Raw genomic sequence first — 25,923 nt, 5'->3', positions numbered from 1 at the left:
TGGGTTCAGCTGGGAGCCTGGCTCCGCCAAAAGCTGACAACCTTTCCTTCTCTTCAGTCCCTTTTTATCCAGCACCAGTGGGGGTGATGGGTTTCCTTCCACTGTGGTTATCAGTCCCAGCAGTAGTTTGTTTGACAAGTGGAGGTGATGGATCTCCTTCCCCTGCGGTTATCAGTTCCAGCCAGTCCTGCAAAATCTTTCACAGTCTTTGTTTGTGGTTACCAGTCAAGCCTGCAAATTCCATGTCCCGACTTCCCCCCCTTTTATCCTAATTTCATACTTTTGATGAACAAACAAGTCAATGCAGTTCCTCACACACAGAACTGGTGTTAATGCTTTTTCAGAGTGTTTGAAGAACGAATCTCAGGTGAGATTTATCTCCTTGATAAATCTGTTCTTTGGGTTCCTTCTGGTCCCCAGGTGACCACCCTGCCCAGAGAGCCATGCCAGGAAACAAATAGATGTGCAAGTGGGCAATTTTTGGTCTTGAATCCCAATTGTTTCCAGGTATTTGCTGGGTTTTGTGAGATGGCTCCCATCATCTTATGATGTGCAGCTCTGCCCTGTAGACAAGAGCCTTGGCACAAGCATGGCTAATTCTCTGTGTTATTTCATTTCCAGGAGTTCTTAAAGCAGTGATTTTTTTGTCACTCTGTTTCATTATTTCCTTTGTGCTCAGTTTGCAAACAAATCCCAAGCATTTCTTAACTATTACATCTATAAACTCAGTCTTACAGAGACATAATGTTCTAAGTATGTAATGAACATAAAGATTCCTTGGGCTCTCCCTGACAAATGTTTGATCCCTCTGTGTTCAGAATATGCCCTTGAACACACTTATACAATTCTGTTACTTAGCTCAAATACGTCATGACAGACAGCCTGGTCTTTAGGCTTTGTAATCACCTGCAATTTCCAGCGAATCCCCGAGGATCAGCATTTACTCAATACATCTGGAAATGAGGTTTCCAGTAAACAAGGCTGCTAATGCTGTGGCAGGAGAATAATGCTGTGAATTGTGTGCTGCAGGGCTGAGATGAGAGGATATCTTACTACTCTTATGGGCATTTGTGTCCTCAGAGCAAACAGGGGTGACCTGGAGTGAAATAACTCAGCCAGTACAGATAACACTGCCATTATTGATCATTCCTAGAAGAGAGCTTTGCACCATATTCACTGAGAGAAAATACCACTTTAAATCAGAATGTTCAGAAATATATGGAATAAAAGCTAGCAGAGAAGCTGTTTTCAGCAAATGCCTTGACAAGCAGTTACTCAGTTGTTCCTTCCAAAACCACATTTGTCACCCAAACATTCAGATCTGTAAATGGCTGCTCTAAAAACTGTGTTGACACAGCACTTGCTTCCCAGGGCTAGAGCTGAGCATTCATAAGGGAGTTCTGCCACAGTCAGATTCTGTTTGACCACTTGTGAAGGTATAAACGCAAATGCCACTCAGTGTTGCTGAGTGGCAACTCAAAACTGGCTTTGAATTAACTATAGCTCTTGATAAAATACGTTGTGTTTCCTACTAGATATATTCCAATTAATATAATAATTTACTTCAGAAACTGCAAATATAATTTGTTTCTTTACATTGTTGAGGAACAGTTAAACAGAAACTACATAGATATTTATTTGCACTTTCTGAATTGCTGGAATTATTTATTATTGTGGAACTTATATGGTATTACTTTTTATTGTTTTATATTGCATGTTTGGTTTTAAGAGTTGCATCCTTCATTCTATGAATTTCAGCTTAAAAATTAAATTGTAACTGAAGTTCATCCATAGCTCCTAAAGCATAAAAAATAAGCTTTGGTCTTCACTTTCTAGAATGAAAGTGGGGATGGAATACAGACTAAATAGAAAAATAGTCTCTCAGCAAGAAGGGTGCTTGATATTATTTGTGACAGCTGCTGGTAACTGTGAGATCTGTATTTCATTTCTGTACTACAACCCTTAGTTTTATTGCACTTTGGTTACCCAATGTTAATTTAGACTTTAACAGTTATGGAGTTTACCAGCACTCAGGAAGGGGTTGCCTTTTTAATCAGTAAGATCCTGTACATTTATTTTCAGGTAGTCTTTTTTTTTTCTTTTTTTTCTTCTTTTTATTTTTTTTATTTATTTTTTTTAATGTGGTATCTCCTTTGCTCAAAAAATGTATCCACAACTGTACTTGGAAGTTCACATTATAAAACATTAAAAGAGTTTGCTATGCAAAGACTTATGTCTATACATAAATCTAGACCTCTCAGAACTCCTGCAGCAGTCTTAACTTTTAGAGATGCAAAATATCCCAAAAGAAAGAAAGATATTAAGTAATTTAAAGGAATAGGTTGTGAATCCACAAATATTTCAATGTGGAGGTGAAACTGAAATATATATCCATAATATGGTTTGTTTCACATTGGATTCCACTGAATGCAGTCCCTTTTAGAGTTTTTGTCATTCCCTGAGGACTTCAGTTTTGTGCTTAGAGCAGGGACTTACTCAGAGGCTGATCTGAGGCAAAAAGTGAGGGAACAACAACCCTTGTACATCCCCAGACACTGAAATGTTTGCAAGACCATGCATGCTTTGAGGACAATAAATCCAGTGATTAGGAAATCCTAGAAAGGCCAAATTCACACAAGGTTGGAACTAAATCTTATGGTGAAGTCCCAGCCCCATTGCAGTCTGTGACAAGTGCTCCATGTTTTCTGGACTGGCAGCCCCAAACTACTACATGTGTGGAGAAGCAAGGAAGGACTTTTTCTCTAAAAGTCACAAGCACCTCTCAGAGTAACACAGCCAGAAGTGGCAGCAGACTTGGAGCAGAAGTCAAAGAGAAAGAGTAAAGTCATTAAATAATTACAGTAGAGCTAGCATAAATATGGTTTATCAAAAATGTAATTGTACTGAAGTAGAAGCATTTTGTGGATTTTTTTGATGTTTCTGTCATTTTTGCAGTGCTGAAAGGGGTTTTGAGAAGACTGGATTGAGAGTCTGACCTTTCTCTGAAAACTATTTTGACACAGCTCAGTTTCATGAAAGGCTTCAAATAGTTTTTCATTTCATGTTGGGGATAAAAGCTAACATCATCTTCAAAGCTGCTGAACAACACCATTTCTGTCCTCTGTGGAGCCCCTGCTCAAGAGGGCAAGAAATAGGATAATATCTAAGAGATATAGCAAATAAATAAATTTCAGTGGGTTAGATGATAAAAAGCACAAACCCCAGCATGCTGAGCTCAGTGAGGTTTTGAATTTACAGTTTAGGAAGGAAAGCTCTTTGCATTGCTGAATAATTAATATGGATAAGATATCCCAGTGTAAAATGTTAGAAGGAACAGAGCTCCTGTTTTTACAATGGAGTTGTTAATGGCTGTCCTGTATCTTTAGGCTCAACACAGCTGTAGTTTGTATATCCATCATAGTTATTTTCAGTGAGAGTACAAAAACCTTAATCTAAGTTTCCATATAGGAAAAGTTACTTTATTCTTTTACTGACCATACCATTCCCTGAAAGTGCCGTGTTTGCCATCAATCTGAGATTTACTGGAGCACAATCCCCCTGCCCTTATAAATATTGTGGCATGGGGCTGTGCTTCTGGAACTGTTTTGGTGGCTGGAGTCCCACCTGAATCATGGAATATATCACGATCTCTTCAAGCTGGCAGTTCTGCATTGAAAAGCTACGATCTTACTAAAATCTGGGTAGGCATTAGTTACTGTCTCAGTAAAATATGTGATTTTGCACTGCTTAACCATTTGTGCTGCTGTTAGGAGAATGAAAAACTGGGAATAAGGAGCAACATGTTAAATAAGGATTCCCCACAGGCAGCTGGAAGTACTGAGACAGTCAGCTCACACAGCTCAGGTTCTCACACCTCTCATGTGTCAGACATTGAGCCTGAGCAGGTGAAGGCATCTCTGCCCAAAGCTGTGCTGGGGAGTCTTTGATTGCTGTGTCTGAAAAAATATGTTCTCCTGAGCTGCCTGGGAGTGACACAACACTGCAAGCCTGTTCCACAAAAAAACACAGACATTTATTTGCTGTCTGCCTGAACTCTGGCCAGTGGTTGGACCTGTCTCCTGGAGTAGTGAGCTGATGGGGAGCAACATCACGCTTAAGACTAGCAGAGTATAAAAAGGCACCGAAACGTCTCTTTATAAAGTTGTAGTAGGAAACATTAAACTCAACAGAACAAAAGAGGAGGAGACTGTGAGGCTCAGAGGAATAGGATGAACGGAATATATTTTGTTAGAAATAGAAGAAGCAATTTTAAGTGTCCAAACGAATTAGAGTACAAGTGATCTTCTAGGCAGACGTGCATTTACTTTTTCTTTTGATGCATTTTGTTATCTTCACTATGTGATTTTCATTCTGATAAAAAGCCAGTACTATAATTTTGACTGTGTTGCTTTTCATTTGAGATGATATTTTGTATCACAAACAATTGTGTCCAAAGTAACTTACTGTGTCTAGAGATCCAGTCCAAATTATAACTTTACATCATGAGTATTTCAGATTGTTTAAAGACAGGCAAGTAGAAGTAAAGATGAATGAAAAAAAGAGTACAAGAGTATCATATGGTTCAGGGGTAACCATATGGTACTCTTGTAACTATTAAACTCAGTGCTCTACTTCGCTGCATGCCTGCAGGATGCACAGACTAATCCCTTGTGTCCAGGCTGCATGCCAAAATTAATTTAAAGTTCCTAATTTTTTTATTTCATCTGCTTCTGTGAGAAGAGACTATAGTGGAGTAAATAGCTGAGTGAAAACTTGAGGATGTGTGAGCACTTCATCCCTTTTCTAGCTTCTCACACAATACCTTGCTTCTCATGTGTGTTTTCATGGGCAAAAGGTAGAAGGGTCCTAAAACACCTAATGCATCTCTGAATTTTATTCTGTGTGTTATCAAGAGGTTCGGAGCCACTGAAAAGATCCATACTTTCCCTTTGAACTCATTTCATAGGCTGCCAATGCCATGCAAAGTCCAAAATTATTCAAAGGTATAATATTGGAATTATTTTATGTTTGTTATTTTTGCAGGACAGCCCTAGCTCCTAGTACTTGGCTGTCCTCTGGTTTGCATGGTTGAGTCTGCTGTTTGAATTATGTGCTATCCAGTCCAAAGTTCCTGATACAGCTCTCAAGTTAGAGCTAACTCATGCCTTTGATTCAAAAGAAACAGAAAAACTGATTGATCATTCATTCTGTGCTTTGAATTAGCTAACTATGCCCTAAAAGAATGCCTTTAAAATTATTCAGGGAAATAATAATTTAATAAATTCAACATTTTCCAAGCTACTTTATCTCAAAAATTGTCTGCCTTGATATAAGGCCCTAGGGTAAGTAGTTTAATTAAAAAGTAAGGTTTTTTGTCAGTCTGCTGAGTCCTTTGCAGACTAAACAGCTGCTGATTTTCTACTGACTGTGACATGGTGATGATAATTTTCTTATTTATCTCTGTGTATCTCACAAGGGAGCCAAATCTAGCAGTCCATATTGGAGCACCTATCCTGCTGAAGGAAATATTTGTGTTTGGTTTGCCTGTTGGACTGTAGGAATTCTGTAAGCTATATATATTCACTAAAGAAGATTACTAATTCTAGGTCTCTACTTAATTTGAAAATCTTAGGAACATTATACATCATAGCTACTTTCACATATTTTATTAGCATTTGTTCTTTAACTGCTCAGTAATACTTTGTGGCAGGAAATTATTGCAAGCATTGTAATAATCTTTATAATTTTACATGCAGATACCTCTAGGTTGCTTTTTTAAAAATAGGTTCACCTTTTTTCTTTTTTTAAATATACACAATAAATTGGGTCAGGGCCTCACAAGGCAATTTATCTCCTATTTTTAGTGACAGTCCTCACTAATCTAGAGGAGAAATTGCTTTGTGACCCATCTTGCAGGCACAAATGTGGAATTAGGGCAGTAGGACTATCTGGGCCTCTGTGTTTCCTGGAAGAGGAGTGTTGAAACAAAGTACTTTTTGATCTGCTGCAGCAGCAGCAAAGCTGCAGCCACAACTGCAGACATTGCAGCTTTCAGTAAGCAGTGCCCAAAGAATGCAGGTAATGTGCATGAAGACAACGACCCAGAGGTGTTTGTGATTGTTATTGACACCTGTACAAAAGGAGAGCAGAAAACGACCCATCTGGGAACTGTGTAATTCACAGCTTCACTTGGCTCCTGGAGGATAAAGTTCCTTTTATTAATGTGCTTTTTGCACAGGCTTAACTGCACAGTTGCAGGATTATTTTTTCACATTTTTTTATTATGATGTGGTATTGTAAAAAATGCCAAGGCAAATATTTCTCAATTATATTCTTGCAACTGTTAGAGATAACGTGCTGTGCCCTACAGCACTGTAACTAAATGGGACAGCAGTTCCTGTATGCTGAGCGTGTGGCTGTGTGGCACTGGATGGATTCCTGAATCCACAGGACACTTCCAAACATAAAACTTGAGGTTGACAAAGCCTTCCATTGATGCAGTGGGCATGGAGCTCCACACATTGATTAGAAAACTATAGTTTTTTGCTACTGTTCTTAAATCACACTTCCTTACTTTTTTGTTTCTGTTGAATCTGGCAGATTTTTGAAAGAATAAAAGATTAAGAAATGTTTCAAATTATTTGCAATAGAGTGTTGATTTGATAAAGGTTTTGATTGATGGGAAAAAGGAAATATTTTATATTTCTATGCTTTTAGAATAGAGGGTGTTTGCAAATGGTACAGTCAGTAATTAATTAAGCACATCTTTATGTGCACATTTATCTCCTTGTTACTTATTTTTCTAATCTACTTCAATGTTTATTGAAGTTTTCAAATAAACATCTATGAAGTCTCCCATAATTTGAGCTGGAGTGTAGACCTGAGTGGGATGTGTTGTGTTGTGCATCTCAGCAGTGGGGGATTCTAACTGAACAATGTGGTCAGATATCTCACTAAAATCACAGTTTGTCCATAAAAATCACACTTTTAAAGAAACATTTATGTAAACAAAATTGTAGAATATGGAAATTTATTGTGGATCCAGGAGGAAACCCAGACATATTTTATGCTGCTGCTTTTATGCTGCCCACAGAACTATCTCTTTATCTGAGCAGCTGATCCCTGCTTCAGCAGAAAGATGCAGTCTGGTTCATTTGGTGTGAGCTTATCGCAACAGTGAATTACTTGAAGTGCAAGTGCAGTTTCCCCCTCTTCCAGTTTCAAATTCACGGAACAGGAAGTGTAGCAGTGGATTTATGCTCTTTCTTTGCAGAGTGTTGTCCATAAAATCAGATATGAAGAATTAATAATTTTTGGTATTAAGGCATGAATGCCTCCCTCTATTCATGATTTCAGTATTGCTTCCTGGAATTTAGTATTGCACTGTGAATTTAATAACATTGACATAAATGACCTGGAGAAGCATATACAGTAGTTACTACCTTATTTTTTTTTCCTATCCTTACAGATATTTTACATTTCTAATTATTATTTTGCCTCATTTTCCCAAACAATTGTCTTTTCTTCCTTCAAAACATAACCTTCTGCATTCAGTAATTATCTAAACAATAGCAACAACCTGTGATAGAAAAGCTTGTCAAAGCTGTAAACCTTCCCAGTGGTATGGAGACACTCAAAAGGTCACCAGCTCTGCACTGCAGGAGGTGTTTGCAGGATTCCAGCAGAGAAACTTGTATACAACTGTTATTGTGGAAAGTTGGATTATAAAAAAACCCAGAGAAACAGCAACCCCTTAAAAAAGTTATTGGAAAATCTGACATTGACAGCAGGTTGTGGGTCAGTACTTTATTTCTGAGAAAACAGCGAAGTAAGCAGTGTCCCAGCGGGTACTTATTTGCAGGTGGCCATCCAAGTGCCAGGAGAAATCTTTGGTGATAATTTTTCCAAGAACAGAGTGCCTGTGTTTGGATTTCCATCCACATGTAAAGCCTTAAAGATTCTAATTTGATTCATATTGAGAGTACTTCAATTTTGTTGAAAAACTTTTAGTTAGAACAAGAGGAAAGTCATGCCACAAGCAAATCCACACTTTATATAAAATTCTTGGAAGCCTACTAGTAGCATGTAATGGAGATTCTTCTTTAGTGGTGGCAATCAGATACCTCTGTTAGGACTTGATGGATCCATGGAGTTGAATTAGGTTATTGAAGGACAGACCTAAGGAACCAGCAGTGTTATTGTCATTCATGTGCAAAGCTGCGGAGGTCACTCTAACACCTTGATCATGGCATTCTTGTCTGTTCTTTACATCAAAACTTGATATGTATCTGTCCTGAACAGGGGTTTTGTCTCCTTCAAGGTGGGAGTGGATTTGCCATGTTATCCTGGGACTTTGATTCTTAGGCACTTTGGGATCTTCTAGGGTCTCTGTGCTTACCTCAGGAAGTATAAAACTGCAACCTTAATTTTAAATTAAGGATTATCTGTGTTGATTTGCATGTTGGAGAAATGCATGTTGATTTGCATGTTGGAAGTGTAATAAAAGTCTAGAGACTAATAAAATTAGAACAGGATATGAATGTAAATGAGTAATTTTGTCAGCAGCAAACTAGTGAAGCCTGGTTTCCCAGAGATTTGAGCTTCACATTTGATTTACTGCTACCTAAAATGTACAAGTAGAATTGAAGCTTTTCTTCTTGTTGAGCTTTTAGAACACTTTTGTGTTCTCTTTGCTGTTTAGTGATATGTGACTTCTTTGTCACCGCTATGATTTTTCTGTAGTATCTCTGTATTGTGAAGCTGCATCATTTCATAGCACTTGAGGGAAACAATCTGTTTAAAACATAGTTGAAGTTAACAGATGGTTTCAGGAACAAATCCATGTGTGTAGTCACACATCCAGATGTGTCCTGAACATAGCAGTGTGATCTCCATTCTGTAAGGAATCACGAGTTTGCCTGAGCATGCAACTGTCACTGAGGTTGGAAAGACCTGTAAAATTATTGACTCTAGCAATAACCCAGCAGTTCCAAGCCCACCACTAACACATCTGTGACTGCCACATTTACATGTCTTTTAAATCCCTCCAGGGATGGTGATGCCATTGCTGCCTTGGGCACCCTGTGCCAGTGCCTGACTCACACTTCTGGTGGAAACATTTTTCCTAACATCCGATCTAAACCTCCCGTGGTGCAACTTGACACCATTTACTCGCAGTCATTACATTGGAGAAGAGACTCCTATCCCATGACAGCCTCCTCTCAGAGAGCAATGAGGTCTTCCCTGAGCCTCCATTTCTGCAGACTGAGCCCCTCTCCAGCTCCCTCAGCTGCTCCTTTCCCAGCTCTGTTCCCCTCTCTAGACTCACTGCCGCCCCTCAGGGTCTTTCATGCAGTGAGGGACCCAGAACCAGGCATGGGATTTGGTGTGTGGCCTCCCCACTACTGAGTACAGGGGGACAATCACTGGTCCTGCTGGCCACACTGGTCCAGGCCAGCTGCCCTTGGCCTTTTGGGCCACCTGGGTACACCTGGCTCATGTTCAGCCACTGTTGACCAGCACCCACAGGTCCTGTTCTGTCAGGCATTGTCAGCTGCTGTGCCCTAGCCTGGAGAACTGCAGGCTCGTAGTGGCCCACTAACCTCAGCCAGCCCAGTGAAACAGTATTTGCTGATTCTTGATTCACATACAGCTGGTGCCTTTTTTAACAATTGATGCCAACAATGGAATGTCAGAGATCCCAGCTTTCCATCTTAAGTCTTTAGTATTTTTGGTGTAGTGAAGGCTGAGGAAGTAGTGAAGGGATTTGTGAAAGGCCAGATAATCCTTAGTGTTTTTAAATAACTTCTGAAATTGATTTCAAGTGAATGAGGCTATGTAGTTATTAAAGGAGTAACATTGGGGATTATTATTTTACTGCAAGAAGCATGAATCTGGTGTTTCATATAAAAGACAGTAATTTGTAATACAATTTTATTGATTAAGGCATAAAATCACTAAATCTTGCATGTAAATGTGACTGAATGTGAAACATTGTCTTTATCAATTTCCAAACAGTGGATAAATTTGTTGGTTATGTTTCAGTATTATGAACCATCAGTAGCTTTTTTTCAATCTAGTATAATATTTACAGAGGAAATAATTACCCTTATTACCCCTGGAGTAGTAACATATGGATCTACCAAGGCTTTAAAACTCAAAAGAATGTAAACTTCAAAATTAATAGTTGCTTATGGATTATGATATTCTGAATGATTTGAAGAAAAAACATGTCCAGAGTTTAGTTAAAACATGTATTGAAATGAAACTCTCAGCAGAGTTCAGCCCTGTAACCAGAAGGTTTTACAGGAAGCAACTGGAAGCTCTCAGAGTATGCCTCCTGACCTGGGAGAAGAGATATTTTCCCTCTTGGCAATTGCTATAGGATTTAATCAATGTGTTTCTACCTTTACATGGTGTCACCAGCTTATCCTTTTTTTAGCAATTCAGTGCTACCACCATTTCTATGATCACAGAATCCTATATCCACCTGCTCACAAACCCATTCAAATGAAATGAAGAACAAAGCACAGAATTTTGCTGGGTTGTCTGTTGGGAGAAAAACAATGTCCCAGTTTGCACTCTCATTATTTCAGCCTTGGAAAGGAGAAGGAAGAAGGTGGTGCAAAGGTCCTGCAGCTTCAGTGGTGAGTCTGAGTAGGAGAGAAACCCTGCTTCCTTTTCCTCTAGTGATTTACAAACCCATACTTACCTAAGACCCCAATAAGTAACATAAGCTTGGCACAGTTCCCATTGGCATCATGTAGATCTGGTGTGAGGATTGATTGACACGGACTCTGCTTATGCCAGCAAAGCAAAGCCATTTATTACACAGTTTACCAGTATTTATAGGTCGCTACATTCGTACAAAATTTTCCACTTCGACCCCTTTGTCCCAGTCCCCTTTAGAAACACAATCTTCTGATTATTCTTCTTACGCTAGAAATGTCCTTTGTTATCTCTTTTGCCATAACGTCTCTTTTGCATCTCCCCTCACCAGAGCGGTCAGTGTCAGAGGGTCAGAGTGACCAGACATGATGTCTTCACTTCTGTTCTTGCTTTGAGTTTATCTCTCCCTTGGGTTTCACTGTACTAGGGCCAAAAGGTCTGCAGTGCTACCCAGCTCAGCTTCTGTAGCTGTATGATCTCCAACAATCTGGGGTTAGCTTATCTGGGTTGAAATAAAGTCCCATAGCTTTATTTAATAATAAGAAAGAGGATCTGTTAAATTATAAAGACACTGTTTGTACTGCTTAATAAGAGTATTTCTATGTATCTGTCAATGTCTGTGTGTCTGGCAGTGGACCATACTTAATTTTCTGCTTTGTTACAACTCTTACAACTCTGTTATCATTCCCATTTGCAATGCAGCCATTAAGACACCTTTTTAAAAAGTCATGATCCTATACATTTAAATTTTTTTACAGTGTTAGTTCATTTCTTTGGAAATGGCAGTAGAGCCCTTCTTTTGAAAAAAACCTTACCCAATTTTTAACATTTCCATTTATTTTCAAATAAGCAGGTTTCTGTAGCCACATTCTGGAAGTATGTAGGTTTTTTGCAGTGTGTTTACAAATATCTCATCATATGCAGGCAGTGTCTTTATGAGGGCTTCTGGGTCTCTGACCACTCTGCTTGTCAGAGAGCCGAGTCCTCGAAAGCCGGATAGCGTAATGAAATCTTCCTCTATGAAGGCGGGACGGCTCACAGGCGGCTTTATTTCCAGAAGGGTTTATTGAGGAACAGCAATTCAGGGAGCGAAGGGAAAACAACCTCTCCGGGAGGGAGCTCGCTCTGAGAGCCTCGAACAGGGGGCGGAATCGGGATTATAACTGGGACAAGAGAGGGAGGGTCCAGGCATGAAGCGTTCAGTGAAGGAAGGCTTCGGGGGCAGAGTCAGGGTCGAGTGGCAGGGTTATAACCAATGAGGGTAAGGGGAAAGAGCGGCTTCAGGGAAGGAACCAATGGAGGTATAAAGAACAAAGAATTTTCTAGCACCAAGGGATGACAGACATACTGATTGATAACAGGGGAGGCGGGGAACTACACACCTGTCACCTCCCAGGGTAATTCGGGGGGACAGTTTCCCAAGTCCCCTCCCACATCTCCCCCGTTCTTGTCAATTAAATAAATATTTGCCAAAGTCTTGGTAAGCGTCTTTTTGAAGATGGTTAAGGCAACTGAAATGAGAAGGATAATTATGAAAATCCAAAAGAGTCCTTTTAAAATGGAGGCTGCCCACCCGGGAATGCCCCACTGCATCAATAGTTTGTGGACGGGGTCCACAGCCGAAGTTTCCGTTTTGATGTCCTGTACTTCGGTCCGGATCCGCTGGATGTTGGCTTGGATGGAAGTGCTCCGTGATGTTAAATTGAAGCAACACAATCCTTCGAAGTCCTCGCAGCTGTGGCCATGGGCGAGCAGCAGGAAATCAATAGCCGCTCTGTTTTGTAATGTGGCTTGCCTGGTGGTTTGCTGGTCTGCCAGAAGATCGGAGAGGGCGGCAGACGAGGCGTTGGCATGCTTACTTATCCAACACTCCAGGTGAGAAAGCTCACCGAGGGCCTTAGCTGCTGCATACCATGGTAAAAAGATGGATACAGCGACCCTCTTTGTTTTTCCCCAATCGTAAATTTCGGAGTCACAATTTTCGTCGAATTGAGCATATGATCTTTTGGTGCGTGCCAATTGTCTCTCTTTTTTCCAATCCAGAATTTGAGTTCTGTTTGGAGTGAGGGTAGCAAGCTTGCCAAGGCTGCATGGGCCTCCCTGGAGCCGAGATGGAATTCCCGACCATACTCTGTCCCCACAGATAAGAAACATCCCCCTGGGCAATGTCTTGGGATGAGTGGATGAAACCGAAATCACCTGGCTAGTATAATTGCACCAGGTTTGGCTGTTATATTTTTTACTGATAGGTGTTACATCTTTCCGGTATGTGTTTTTGGCCAAGTCAATTCCGTGCCAATTTTGACTTGGCCTCCTATAATAGAATTTGACACAATATCTAGCTGTGGAGGACCCCAGTAAGTCCAATTCTTGGGGTTCCTCTTTGCTGTTGGGCAAAATTTTGGTCCACTCATCCCAAGTATCGACCGGGTTAGGCCTCCTACCCGTGGTTCGGAGCAGGTCGGAATTGGATACCGGCCAATCATCAGCTACCAAGGGGACCCCTACCAGGCAAGTGGACAGGGGATTGTCCACGTTGCCCATGGCCAGACATAGGTTATCTTGCTGCAAGGACTTTGCCAGCGTGATCCAGACGTTTTCTTTCGGCTGTGGTACCACCCAGCCATCTGCTACATGCAGCCACAGGAGGATGGAAAGCATGGCTGCAACCAGCTGGGCGCAGTGGGACATCTTCTGTTGTTCCTTTTGGGTGAATGATGTTCTGGCAGCCATCCTAGTACTAAAATTAAACAAAACAATATTACCAACATACATTTGGTTCCCTCCCCTCCCCCAGCTCCCCCTTTTGGGTTAAAATAAAAATAAATTTCAGGACGGAGGGGTAAAGGGATGACGGGTTAGGTATGAGGGTAGAGGGAACGGCACAGGAGGGGATGGGGTGGCGGAAGTTGTTAAGTCCTGCAGAGGTAGGTATGTCCTTGTGATGAGGACCCGGGAGACGATGTTGGGTGGTCTTCCGGTCCTCTTCTTTTTTCTCCGTCGCCACGCCACTGCATTATCTGGTGGTGATTGTGATGGGGTCGCTGGGTTGCTCCTCGCTGGGGGGTCCGTGGTAGTGCTCTCCAGGTACGGTTTGACGTATTTTCCAGGAATCCATTTGGGACCCTGGGCTGTGGAAACACAAGCGTACCCTCTCCCCCACGTTATCAGAGGGTACGGCCCTGAGATGATTTTTGATTCTGGGTCTCTGATGAGGACTGGCGGACGCTCTTTCAAAACTGCCCTGGTGTTATTGCAAAAGTGTCTGAGTGCAGGGGGATTCGGCTCTCGGTCAGAACAATTTAAGAAATTAAGAACATAAAGTGCCTTGCATAATCTTTCAACTGGTGTCATGGCCAGAGCCGAATCGTGTTGTTGTTCTAGCAGCCTTTTTAACTCTTTGTGGGAGCGTTCCACTATTGCCTGTCCTGTGGGGTTATGGGGAATGCCGGTGGAATGGGCAATTCCCCATTGTTGTAGAAATTGTGCGAATCTTGTCGAGGTGAATCCAGGCCCATTGTCCGTTTTGATGGCTTTTGGGACTCCTAATGTGGCAAATGCCATGAATAGATGTTTGATGATATCTTTTGTTTTCTCACCAGTGTGGAGTGACGCAAACACGGCCCCAGAAAATGTGTCTATGGACACATGCAGGTATTTCAGGCGGCCAAAAGGATTATAGTGAGTGATGTCTGTTTGCCACAGCTCCAATGCTGCCAACCCTCGGGGGTTTATCCCCGTTGGCAGCGGTGGAAGGGCGAAGGACTGACAGCTTGGGCATGTGGCTAGTATGGCTTTGGCTTGTTCTTTTGATATTTTAAATTGTCGGGCAAGGGCAGGTGCATTTTGATGGAAAAACGCATGGCTGAGCCTTGCCTGTGCAAAGATGTCTGGTAAGGTTAATGAAAGTGCAGGTGCAGAGTAATGAGATGTCATTGCAAGGAGGTCGGCCATCCGGTTCCCCTCTGCAATAGCTCCTGGCAGGTCTGTGTGAGCCCGGACGTGCATAATATAATAGAGTTGCTCTCGGTGGGAGATCAGCCAGATTAATTCCGTGAGCAAATCGAATAACTGTTTGTTTTGAACTTCTTTGAGCAGGGCGTGTTCTGCCCGTTCTGCTACCCCGGCAACATAAGCCGAATCTGTTACCAGATTGAAAGGTTGCTGAAATTTTTTGAATGCTCTCACGACCGCAGCAAGTTCTGCGATCTGGGGGGAACCCTCAACCAGTTGGATGTCAGACTCCCACTTCTGACTCTCCGGGTCCTTCCAAGTGATCACCGATTTGTGGGATTTTCCCGACCCATCGGTGAACACCGTGAGAGCACCTTTAATAGGTGTTTTATTTTTGAATGACTTTGGGGCCAAATATAACGTGTCTTTGAATATTTTATGTTTAGGGTAATGAATGGAAATCTGTCCAGGGTAACTGTCTAAAGCAATTTGCAAACTTTCGTTTGTCTGAAGCAGGGATTCCAATTGTTCTAAATTAAGAGGTAAGTAAATGCATGCCGGGTCACACCCTGCGAGGGTCCGGAGGCGTTGTCTGGCCTTTATTATTATCCTAGCCATTAACTCTGCAGGAGTTGAAATAGTTTTCGCTGGTTGGTGCGGGAGAAACAGCCACTCAATGATAAGGAGTGGGTCCTTCCGCCCAGCGTCCCATTGAAAAAGCAGACCATGGAAGTTTGGGCACTTACCCAGTATGGCAAGGGTGACGGGAAGGAGCCGATCCACACGGTGGGCCTGACGGGATCGTATGGCCTCAGCGACTCTCTCCAGGGCTCCTTTGGCGGCAGGTGTTAGCTCGCGAGGGGAAGCTAGGTCGCCATCTCCTCGTAGCAGGTTGAAGAGCGGCGCCAGCTCCTCCGTGGTGAGTCCCAGGAGAGGTCGGATCCACGTGATGGTACCGCATATCTGCTGGAGATCCTGCAGGGTCCGTGGGTCGTCTTTGACGGTGACAGATTGGGGCGCGACAGTCCTTCCCGTAATGTGAAAGCCCAAATACTTCCATGGCGCTGACAGCTGGATCTTTTCTTCAGCAATTTCAAACCCTGCAGCTTTAATGGCCTTAACAGTTTTGGAAAGTGTGATCTGCAGATAAGCTTGTGTTTCAGCGCAGATCAAGACATCATCCATATAATGCAGGATGATCGCTTCAGGGAACAGCTTTCTGATCGGCGAAAGCACCTGGGCCACAAAAGTTTGGCAGAGCACTGGAGAATTTTTTATTCCCTGGGGCAAAGTGGCCCATTGGTATCTCTTATAAGGCTCCGCCCTATTGATGGAAGGAACGGAGAACGCGAATCTGGGGGCATCTCCGGGATACAATGGGATGTTGAAAAAACAGTCCTTGATGTCAATGACTGCGAGCTGCCAATCCCGGGGAAGCATGGAGGGTGAGGGAAGGCCAGGCTGCAGGGGGCCCATGTCCTCGATTACCTCATTGACCCTGCGCAGGTCTTGGAGCAGGCGCCATTTGTCTTTGCCAGGTTTTTTAATAACAAAGACAGGAGTGTTCCAGGGGCTGGTGGAGGGTATTAAATGCCCCAGGCGGACCTGCTCCTCTACTAATTCATGGAGCGCTTTTAATTTCTCCTCCACAAGGGGCCACTGGTCCACCCACACTGGAACATCGGTCTTCCAATTCAGCGGTGGGGAGGTGCGCTCCGCAGTGGCCCATACTAAAAATCCCATGCAGGGCTAGGGATATCGAGGCGGGCACCCCATTGGGACAAAACGTCCCTGCCTAATAACATGATGTTAGATGAAACAACAAAAGGCCGAATGGTGGCAATCTGTCCCTCAGGGCCCTCCACACTTACCAGGTGTTTGCTGCGCATGGAGTTGACAGCTCCTCCCACTCCGGAGATTGTGCCACAAGGGGGCACCAACTCCCAGTCGCGGGGCCACTTTGACCGGGGAATGATGGTGACGTCTGCCCCGGTGTCTGCCATCAGGTCCAGTTTGATGGACTTTCCCTGAAGCGATAAAACAGTCTCAATCATTGGTCTGGATTTGCAAACATTTTGTGTGAGGAAGACAAAATTGTCTTCCCCGGAGTCATGTCCAGCGAAATAGTCCTGTACTGGTGGATCGGTGAGGTCGGCCACGTCGAGGAGGTACATGGCAGCGAAGGGGAGCCCCTTGGTGATGGTGCAAGGTGGTTGATGGCAGACGACCGAGACGGTGACCTCGGACCCCGGCTGAAAACACACCACTTCAGGAACGACGGTAACACGGTCTGGTGTGAGCCTGCAATCTCCGAGTATTAACACTGTTACCTCACAATTACGGTAAGGGGGTTCCAGGAACCCAGCGGGAACTCTCACCAGGTCCTCATCCTGGAGAGTCACAGTGATGGAGCTTTTGAGGACCCGGTGAGTGTCTGAATCTAAGTTGCGGATTCTACGGAAGAGGCGGAGCCCGTCGTCGTGGCTCCGCCAACCCTCCGGAACTGTCCGCTGGGCCACCGGTCCTCCCGGATGGTGGGGAGGCCTGGGCGCTGTGAGGGGCCACTTGTTGTCCTTGCGCGGCCCCTCCCCGCGCTCCGCGACCCGTTTCCCGCCTGCTGATGGTAGGGCATCGGGTTCCTGGGTATTGGTCTTGGGGAGGGTGTGTACGAGTAGTGTGGTTGCTCCGGGGGCCAGTATGGGCAGTTGGCTTGTATGTGGCCCATCTGGCCACACCCGAAGCACCGGATGGTGTTCATCGTCAACATCGCCTCCCCAATCCCCTTACTTACTGCAAGGGCGACAGTGGTCTCGGTGGAGGCGGCTTTCGTGCAGGCCTCCACCATCTGTGCGATGGTGGGTTCGGGGTCCTGAGGTAAAGTCCTTAATATCTTCTTTGTCTCGGCTGTCGCGTTGGTCATGGCCATCTTTCTCAGGAGCTCTTCCCTCGCTGCAGGATGGTCTATCTGCCGGTCGATGGCCTCCCTCAGCCGGTCCACGAATTTTATGAAAGATTCCTCTGGGCCCTGGGTAATAGCTGAAAAGTTCTGGAGCGGGGTTTTCCCATCGGGGATTTTTAACAGTGCCGCTCGGCCAGCCTCCTTGATGTCATCTAGGACCTCTGTGGGTAACAGTATTTGGTCCTCTGGCTGGCTGAACTCCCCCTCCCCTGCCAGGGCTTCTATGGCTTCCTCTCCCTCTCCAATTGCCTCTGCTAAATTGTGTTTTTTCAGAAGAGGCTTGAGGAGCTTTCTCCATTGAATGTCCCACAATAAAAGCTCGGTGGGAGTGAGCAGGGACTTGGCAATATATTTAACGTCATGCTGGACCAATGTATGGCCCGAGAAAGTGAGGTCCAATACATTCTTAAAGAAAGGAGAGTCTCGACCATAGTCTTTGGCAGCCTTCCTCAGTTCTTTAATCTCCACATATGGGAGTTGCTCCCAGTGTGGCCGCTGCCCCCTGGTCCTCACCACAGGTGCTGCGAACGGCCCCAGATCTCTTGCGAATTCCAAATCCCCATCCTTAATTGCCTCTGCCCTGATCCGGGCCCACCCACCTCCCGGCCTAGGTGTGGGCCGGGGGCTGTCGCTGTCCTCATCCTCATTGGAGGATGAGGCAGGACGAGCAAGGGCTCGGACCTTCCCCTTGGCCGGTGGGCTTCGGTGGCATGAAGCCCGGCAGGCCAAGATGGCCTGCTTCCGGCCAGGCCGACCTCCGGTTCCGGTGGAGTGGGAACCAGAAGAGGCCTGAGGGGCGGCGTGGCCAGGCTCACCCACCGGGGTGTGGCCTTCCGGCAGGGGGTTCCCTCCCACAGGGGCGTGGCCTTCCTGCAGGCCGGTCCCTCCCACCGGGGGCCCACCCAGGGGTGTGGCCATGGGGGCTGGAGGGGCGGGTCCCGACTACGTAACAATCGACGCGGTGGTAGGGGCGGGACCCGACGCAGGGGCGGCACTCGACGGAGGTGGAGCCTGAGGGGGACTGGCAGGGGCCCGAAGGGAGTGAGGAGGTGGAGAGGAGGCGCCATTTTGTCCCTCGGTGGCGGGCTGCTCGGCCATGTGGCCGGCGCCATTTTGTGAGGTGTGGTGACAGAGATCAGGAATCGAATAACATGGTTTTAAACTGGGTACAGGGGTTTGAGGGCTTTGGGGAGAGGAAAGAGTCGCACTGGGATGGCCAGTCCCAGGACGAGGAGAGGACAGAGTGGGGCGGGGAGCAGCAGGGAGACGGTAGCAGCCCTGTGCCTGGTTATGGCAGGATCTGCTGCCCGACCCACCCTTAGGGGAAACCGGGTTAGGAGTGGGGGGGGCGGAATGAGGGTTAGGAGAACCGGGGACCCAACTCTCACCCTTTTGTTTAAATAAAGTGTAAATAGAATGAAAAAGTGGAAAAAAATGCCCCACAGAAAAATTCCCCTTTACTTGTAATGCGTATAACAGTTTCCCAATATTTCCCCAGAAAATAAGAGAAGAAAAATCATCCCTGGAGGTGTCAGGGAAGTTATCGAAAATAAGATTAACAAAAGCCTTAAGGTCCCTCTTTTTAAAAGAAATGTTACCCAAAACAAGGGAGGATTTAACGTGGAGGTAAAAATCCCGCCGGGCAGGAGACAGGCGATTGCCCATTCTCACTGTAGAAAAAAGGAAATCCCCAAAGAGACAAAGAGAGAAACAAAAAGGAAAAGAGACAGGGTCGGGTGCCAGACAGGGCACCAGGAACTCACCACAAAGAAGACCTCTGTCAAAACGAAAAAGCCTCTGAGGGGGAGAGGAAGCGCTGCAGGTCTCGTCCCGTTCGGAGTCTGCTCCCAAACTCGAAGTCGAACCAGGACGAGGTGTCTGCAGCCCGCGAGGTAGGCGATCTTCTTCAACGAAGAGCAGCCGCTCGTGGAACTGGCGGCGAACGGCGCTTTTCGTCCTCGGGCAGCCGGATCACAGAGCCGAGGCAGCCAAGGAGACGCTCTGCGGCTGACTCCTGAGAGGGGCCAGTCTGTTCGGGCGCCAGTTGAGGGCTTCTGGGTCTCTGACCACTCTGCTTGTCAGAGAGCCGAGTCCTCGAAAGCCGGATAGCGTAATGAAATCTTCCTCTATGAAGGCGGGACGGCTCACAGGCGGCTTTATTTCCAGAAGGGTTTATTGAGGAACAGCAATTCAGGGAGCGAAGGGAAAACAACCTCTCCGGGAGGGAGCTCGCTCTGAGAGCCTCGAACAGGGGGCGGAATCGGGATTATAACTGGGACAAGAGAGGGAGGGTCCAGGCATGAAGCGTTCAGTGAAGGAAGGCTTCGGGGGCAGAGTCAGGGTCGAGTGGCAGGGTTATAACCAATGAGGGTAAGGGGAAAGAGCGGCTTCAGGGAAGGAACCAATGGAGGTATAAAGAACAAAGAATTTTCTAGCACCAAGGGATGACAGACATACTGATTGATAACAGGGGAGGCGGGGAACTACACACCTGTCACCTCCCAGGGTAATTCGGGGGGACAGTTTCCCAAGTCCCCTCCCACATCTTTATTTTATCTTTGGCAAATGGGACTATGGAGGCAAAATTAGAATTGTATTTAAAGCTGGAGTATTTTGCATAAGAGCGGGATATAGAGACTTCTAAAATATTTTATGAGAACTAATTGGAACATATGCTGCTTCTATGAGTGCTTTGCATTAGGGGTCTGCCTTTGGAGAAAGAAAAATGATAAATATTTAGATTAGGGATAAGAGAACTTTTGTCTGCCTGGAGCTATTTCTGTTTTTCAAGAACTGTAGCTTGGACATCTGCTAATGCTGTCTTGTCTGCAATCAAACAGTGGATCAATAAACTAATAAACACAAACCACTGAAGTTAGGATCTCTGTTGATGGATTGTGCATCTGAGGAAAACTTTATTAAGAAACTATGAAGGCCAATGTTTATAGAACACAACAAACAGTATTTGCCATTAGATTTCCCATGTTTGTACTGATTTATTTTGTTTTCAATTAAAATAAAACTGAAATCCACAATATCATTTTAGATTAATGTTTTGTTTTGAAGTTACATGAAAATGCAGATCATTTTTTTCAAAGGTTGTGTGTGACAGCAGTGGGATACAAACTCAGTGATCAGTGCCTGTGATTAAAGCTGAACAGACTGCTTCCCTTCAGCCTTCTCTTCATCTTATGCTTTGACCCCTGTGCACATTTCATTATCACTGTGCAGCCTGCTTTGATGGATGTGCAAGATGTTAGTCCTGTTAAAAATCTGATTCTCAGGGTAAAGTCTAATGCTTCTTTTGTAGCCCAAATATTTGAGTTCACTAAGGGTGAACAGCAGAGAGCTTGGAAAAGAGCACACCTTTGTCCTGGGAAACTCCACAGCCCTTTCACACCCTTGGAGGGAGAGGGGGCAGCAGGAAAATGTCTAAGCAATGCTTAATGTATATTTTCATTGCCTCATAATTACCAAAACTGTGTAGTGATCCTTTAAAGGCATTCACAGGATTGATTGCAATTATTAAGTGTGGGATTCATCTATCTAAATGTCAGCGGATGTAGCTGAGCAAAGCTTCAGCTCTTATGGTCATAAAGGGAAATCTGTGTGATGATAGTTGAGGAAATATTCTAAAAATCCTGTGTTTATACCTCCATACCTAATCCCCCACCCTCCCTGCACACACACCCTTGCCATTTTTTATTTTTCACACATAATAGGAATTATGAACTTCAGCACTTTTATAAAGTCACTGTCTGTTCTCCTTTGCAAAAATAAACAATATATTGTAATAAAGAAACAGGAACCAGGCCTGAATAAGAGGTCATAGATTCAGAGTTAATTTAGAATTCGATACTTGGCTCAGATATGGTTGGCAAAGAGATTTTAAAAAGGCTGCAACTATAAACTGGAAGTAAATGGAAAAGGATTATGTGAGTGGGGCATAGCTTTGATTCTATAATGCACGTCCTAAGACTGACTTGCTCATAAAAGAGCATGTGTTTAATGTGTCATTAAAATATTTGTCATATTGATCTTTATATAAATATTTCATTATTAAAGTTGGATTCTGTAGTACCTTGCACAGGAACAGCATATAGAGGCTGAACTAAAAATAAAATAAAATAAACTCTGTGTGCATATCCTTGCTATCATTATGAAGGATAAAAAAAGGAACACCAGAATTTGGGTCTTTTTTCCCTTTCCAGTTTCATAATCTCACAAGATCTCTTATGCTGTCTTTTCTGACCAAATCAATTTTTTTAGTCCTTGCTATATCATCTCTCCTGTTCTCTAGTACTCCTCTGAGAGATGGTATGGATCTACTATATTAGGAAACAATTTGGAGTCAGACTGAGCTGCTGCCAACAAGGCACTCATGCATGAGAGTGAGAATCTGGGTGGGTAACTGAGATGTCTAAAAGTGACACTTGTCTGTGTGCCTTCAACTGCTTCTGATCCAAAGATGATGTATGTCTGTAAATAAAGCAGGATGCAACATTAGTTTTTCCACTGTTGGTAAACTAAACTGCACATCTGCTACCACCTGGCAGCTCAAGTGGCTCAATGAGTGACAACATTTTAAAAAAGAACCACCTCTGAAGTATTATCTATTTTTCTTTTTGCTATTTCCCTTAAATAAATACAGTCTCTTAATTTAGCTCAAATATAATTTAGCTCACCGTTGCTGTTGGCACCATATGGAATTGCCTCTGAGGCTTTCAGAAACCATTTAGTACTGACAGAGAAAGAGGGAAGAGCTGAACTCAGCACAACACCTACCTAAGGGCCCTTTTGGAAACACAATGGCCTGGTGCCTGAGTCTGTATTTCCCTCCTCTGGAAAAGTAGGTGAAATATAAATTAACTCTGCAGGTGTCTCTCCAATGCATAAGACTTAGACACCCTCCCCCATTCCCCCCCTCTCCCCCCCCCCCCCCAGTTATGATTGGTTTGTGCTGTTCTTCACAGGTGAAATTTGTGCTTTTAAAATCCATGGGCAAGAAATGCCCTTTGAGGCTGTTGTGCTGAACAAGACATCTGGAGAAGGTCAGCTTCGAGCAAAGAGTCCCATTGACTGTGAGCTGCAGAAGGAATACACATTCATCATCCAGGCCTATGACTGTGGATCAGGACCAGGTGGAACAAACTGGAAGAAATCTCACAAGTGAGTGAAATGAGAAGAAATTATTTTATTCTTTGGCATACATTTGCTCCACAGTCTATGTTATTTCAGATAGAAAGCAACTAAAACAAAGATAAATCATAGTTGCAATATTCCACCAATTTTTTCATTCCTTTTTCCTATTAGAAAACATATTCCTTTTTGTTTGCTTCAGTTAAAGCTTTGGACAGGATCCCTGTTCATGTGGATAAATGCATCTCAGTTTTGGTTTATATTTTCCATTTGTGTTTTCATGTTGAATACATCCAGGTCGTAGAAACTGGCTTTCAATTGATAGTTGCAATTTTAAAATAGGTTTTCTCTCTGTTCATGTTATTTCAAATGGTAAGAAAAGAGGAATCATCCCCCTCTTTTAGCATATCTATATCATAAGCTGAGCAGTGTCACATTTGAACAGTGCTTTTGACCTCAGCTTTTGTCCATCAAGTCTCAGAGAAAGTGGAGTCCTCTGAAGAGGAATGTATTGAAGGTCAGTAAGTGGTACTTTTTACTGTGGAGCCAATTCCCTGAATAAGCTTAGGTAGCACAGTGACTTTTTTTCCCTTTGAATTAATGAAACTAAGCTCCATACCATTTGTCATTAAAGATGAATTTAACTCACATAGATGTATAAGTGCTGTACAAATAGTTCATTTTGCTGAGAGCCATTATAATAAATGATTTATAGTAATCATTCCTCCTTTTGCTCATCCAGCACATATGACAATTAAAAATGTGATTAGGTCTGTAATGCATGCTGAAGTTTTCAGGATATTTAAAAAGAATACAGAGTTAAGAGAAAGCCTGTAATGGCAAATAACCATCAAATCACAGAAACAGGTTTTGCTTCACAATATCAAATTTTATTATGTTTCCCCCTCTCACATCAGTAACAATCTGCTAGAAATCCAGTTGTGGAAAATTTTGGTCTAATCTTAACTAAATGAAGTCTGGCCCACTGCCACCAGATTTTGTCTAGTAGCACATGCTTAGCCATGCTGCCTGGGATCCCAGCCTTTATTGGAGCTCTGCCATTGCTCCAGAACATCCCTTTTGTGTCCCTCTGTCACCCTGCCTATCACACCAGAAAGCAAAGTGTTCCAATGCAAGGCCTTTAGGGTTTAGTCATTAAATATCAAATGCCTTGGTGGGCTACATGTGCAGTGTTGCAACTACTTGAAGCATTAGATAATTATCATCAGCAGAAGGTGAGAGCCTTACTCAATATGGAAGAATGTTTGTAAACTGACCATTTTTAGGTAGTGAATATGGAAGACTACTGTGATTCTTTTTGTCTTTGCTTATTTTACCATGTAATGATATCACTGGCTTTCTGCTGGGGTTCATTTTTGAGGCAGATTTTGATAGGGAACTCATTGAAACTCTCTCCAAGCCATGGCAACAGACTTTTACCTAGTATCACATTAAGATACTAAACTGGGCAAATTAAAAATGAAAATTCTAATATCTCATTTTAATATGGGCTTACATAATTTTCTAGATATGTTTTGTTAGTCTTTTTGAGTGTTTTGAAAATAAATTTTAGTGAGGTGTCACAATAAATTAACTTTCCTCTTTGATATTTTCTGTGCCGGTTTTAGGGCAGTAGTCCACATCCAGGTAAAGGATGTCAATGAGTTCTCCCCAGCATTCAAGGAGAGCATGTACAAGGCCTCAGTGACAGAGGGGAAGATCTATGACAGCATTCTGCAGGTGGAAGCCACAGATGAGGATTGCTCCCCCCAGTACAGCCAGATCTGCAACTATGAGATTGTCACCACAGATGTTCCCTTTGCCATTGACAGGAATGGTGAGTGCTGCCACAGCAGGGCTGTCGGCAGGGCTGGCAGTGCTTGGGGGCATGAGCTGATCACCTGGCTGGAGGGGGAACTCCAGCAAGAGATCCTGTTCTCATCTCTGAGAATGGAGGAACCCTCACCCTGAGATATTCCATCCCTTTTGTGTAACACTGGGCAGAAAGTGATGCAGTAATCTCCTGTGGAAATTAAACCACCAGATTTAGGTGAGCAGCATGATTCTTGGTCACTTGTTCCATTCTCCTAAATGTCTCAGATCCTGTTTCCCATCCAAGTGATGGCATTCCCCAAGGCAGCTTGTATTCCCCAGTGCAGGGTTTATTTACTGGATTACAGCTAGTCCCATTCCCCTGAACTTCCTGAAGCAGAACCTGAATATGGCAATATTCTGCATGTTTATTCATTGTTAAAACTTTCAGGGTCATGGATCCACAGACCTGCCCATTTGTGGTGCTTCCTGAAGTGGATCCATTACTCTGCAGCATGGCAGAAAATGTACTTTGGAGAAGAAGTACCATTTCTTAAGTTTTTGTTGGTTTGTTTTAGTTGTTTTTCTGAGGTAGATATTTTGTGTTTTAGTGAAAATAATAAACCATATTAAGTTTTCCATATGCAGCAGTTTTTGATCTTGGTGGCCTTGTATGTCAGCTTCCTGGATCAGCAAAGAACATGGAATTGAGTTTGGAAATGGTGATTGATCTGCATGAAAAGCATGTGGAAGGCCCTTGCTCCCATTCTCTGCTTCCTTCAGATGATACAAAATAGTTTCCCCTGAAGAAACACCCTGTGTGCATACCCAGCAATGCTCTGATTTATCTCTCCTAGCAGAAGCATTTAATCCATGTTTGTAGGAGGAGAGTACAGTTTGGAAATCAAACCTGATTTTTGGCCAAATTGTAAATTGAAAGCATGCATGGAGCTACTGTTTTCTCTGAGCAGTCATTTTCATGTTGGGATGTTTTATAAAAACTTTACCTTGTTCAGTTCTTGTATTTGTTCAGTTCTTGCACAATACACAGATGAGCATCAGAAGACAATAGCCTGTTACATCAATAAATTTTAATTACTTTGGGGAAAAATCCATCTCATTATCACACACTGGGAAGCAAGTGTATGGTATGGGAAGTGCAATCATGAGGAATATGTTTGTGCTTGAGTAAATGAGGGCAGCTGGCACAGTAGCCCTAAGGATTCTTGAGAATCCAGAGAACTGCACAAAGGATTTTTTTTACAGCAAGTGAGCATTTGGAAGGACATATTTTGAAGCAATTCCCTATAAGGTTTTCCTCTCCATGGATTTTTTCCTAACTGTGAGATTTCCCATGCTGTCATAAAAGAACGCTCTCTATGTCTCTGAAT

At 43.6% G+C, this 25,923-nt stretch overlaps 2 protein-coding genes across 7 annotated transcripts in view; one reads left to right on the top strand and one right to left on the bottom strand.

Moving 5' to 3' along the window:
- Window positions 1-25,923, top strand: part of CLSTN2 (calsyntenin 2) — a 350,034-nt gene that overhangs the window by 233,330 nt on the left and 90,781 nt on the right. For all 6 annotated transcript variants that reach the window (XM_085587480.1, XM_031505652.3, XM_085587484.1 and 3 more), the window contains 2 exons: window positions 22,555-22,750; window positions 24,349-24,557. In XM_085587480.1, the coding sequence (XP_085443606.1) occupies window positions 22,555-22,750; window positions 24,349-24,557 (405 nt within the window). The remainder of the gene's footprint in view (window positions 1-22,554; window positions 22,751-24,348; window positions 24,558-25,923) is intronic.
- On the bottom strand, window positions 11,823-13,443 carry LOC146766562 (uncharacterized). Its single transcript, XM_085587485.1, has one exon. The coding sequence runs from the start codon at window positions 13,441-13,443 to the stop codon at window positions 12,043-12,045; it is 1,401 nt and encodes a 466-aa protein (XP_085443611.1). The 3' UTR covers window positions 11,823-12,042.

The sequence above is a fragment of the Lonchura striata genome, chromosome 9 (genome assembly GCF_050655825.1).
Source record: "Lonchura striata isolate lonStrDom1 chromosome 9, ASM5065582v1, whole genome shotgun sequence".
Classification (NCBI taxonomy): domain Eukaryota; kingdom Metazoa; phylum Chordata; class Aves; order Passeriformes; family Estrildidae; genus Lonchura; species Lonchura striata.
The sequence above is the reverse complement of the archived record's forward strand: the minus strand, read 5'-3'. Positions and strand labels throughout refer to the sequence as shown.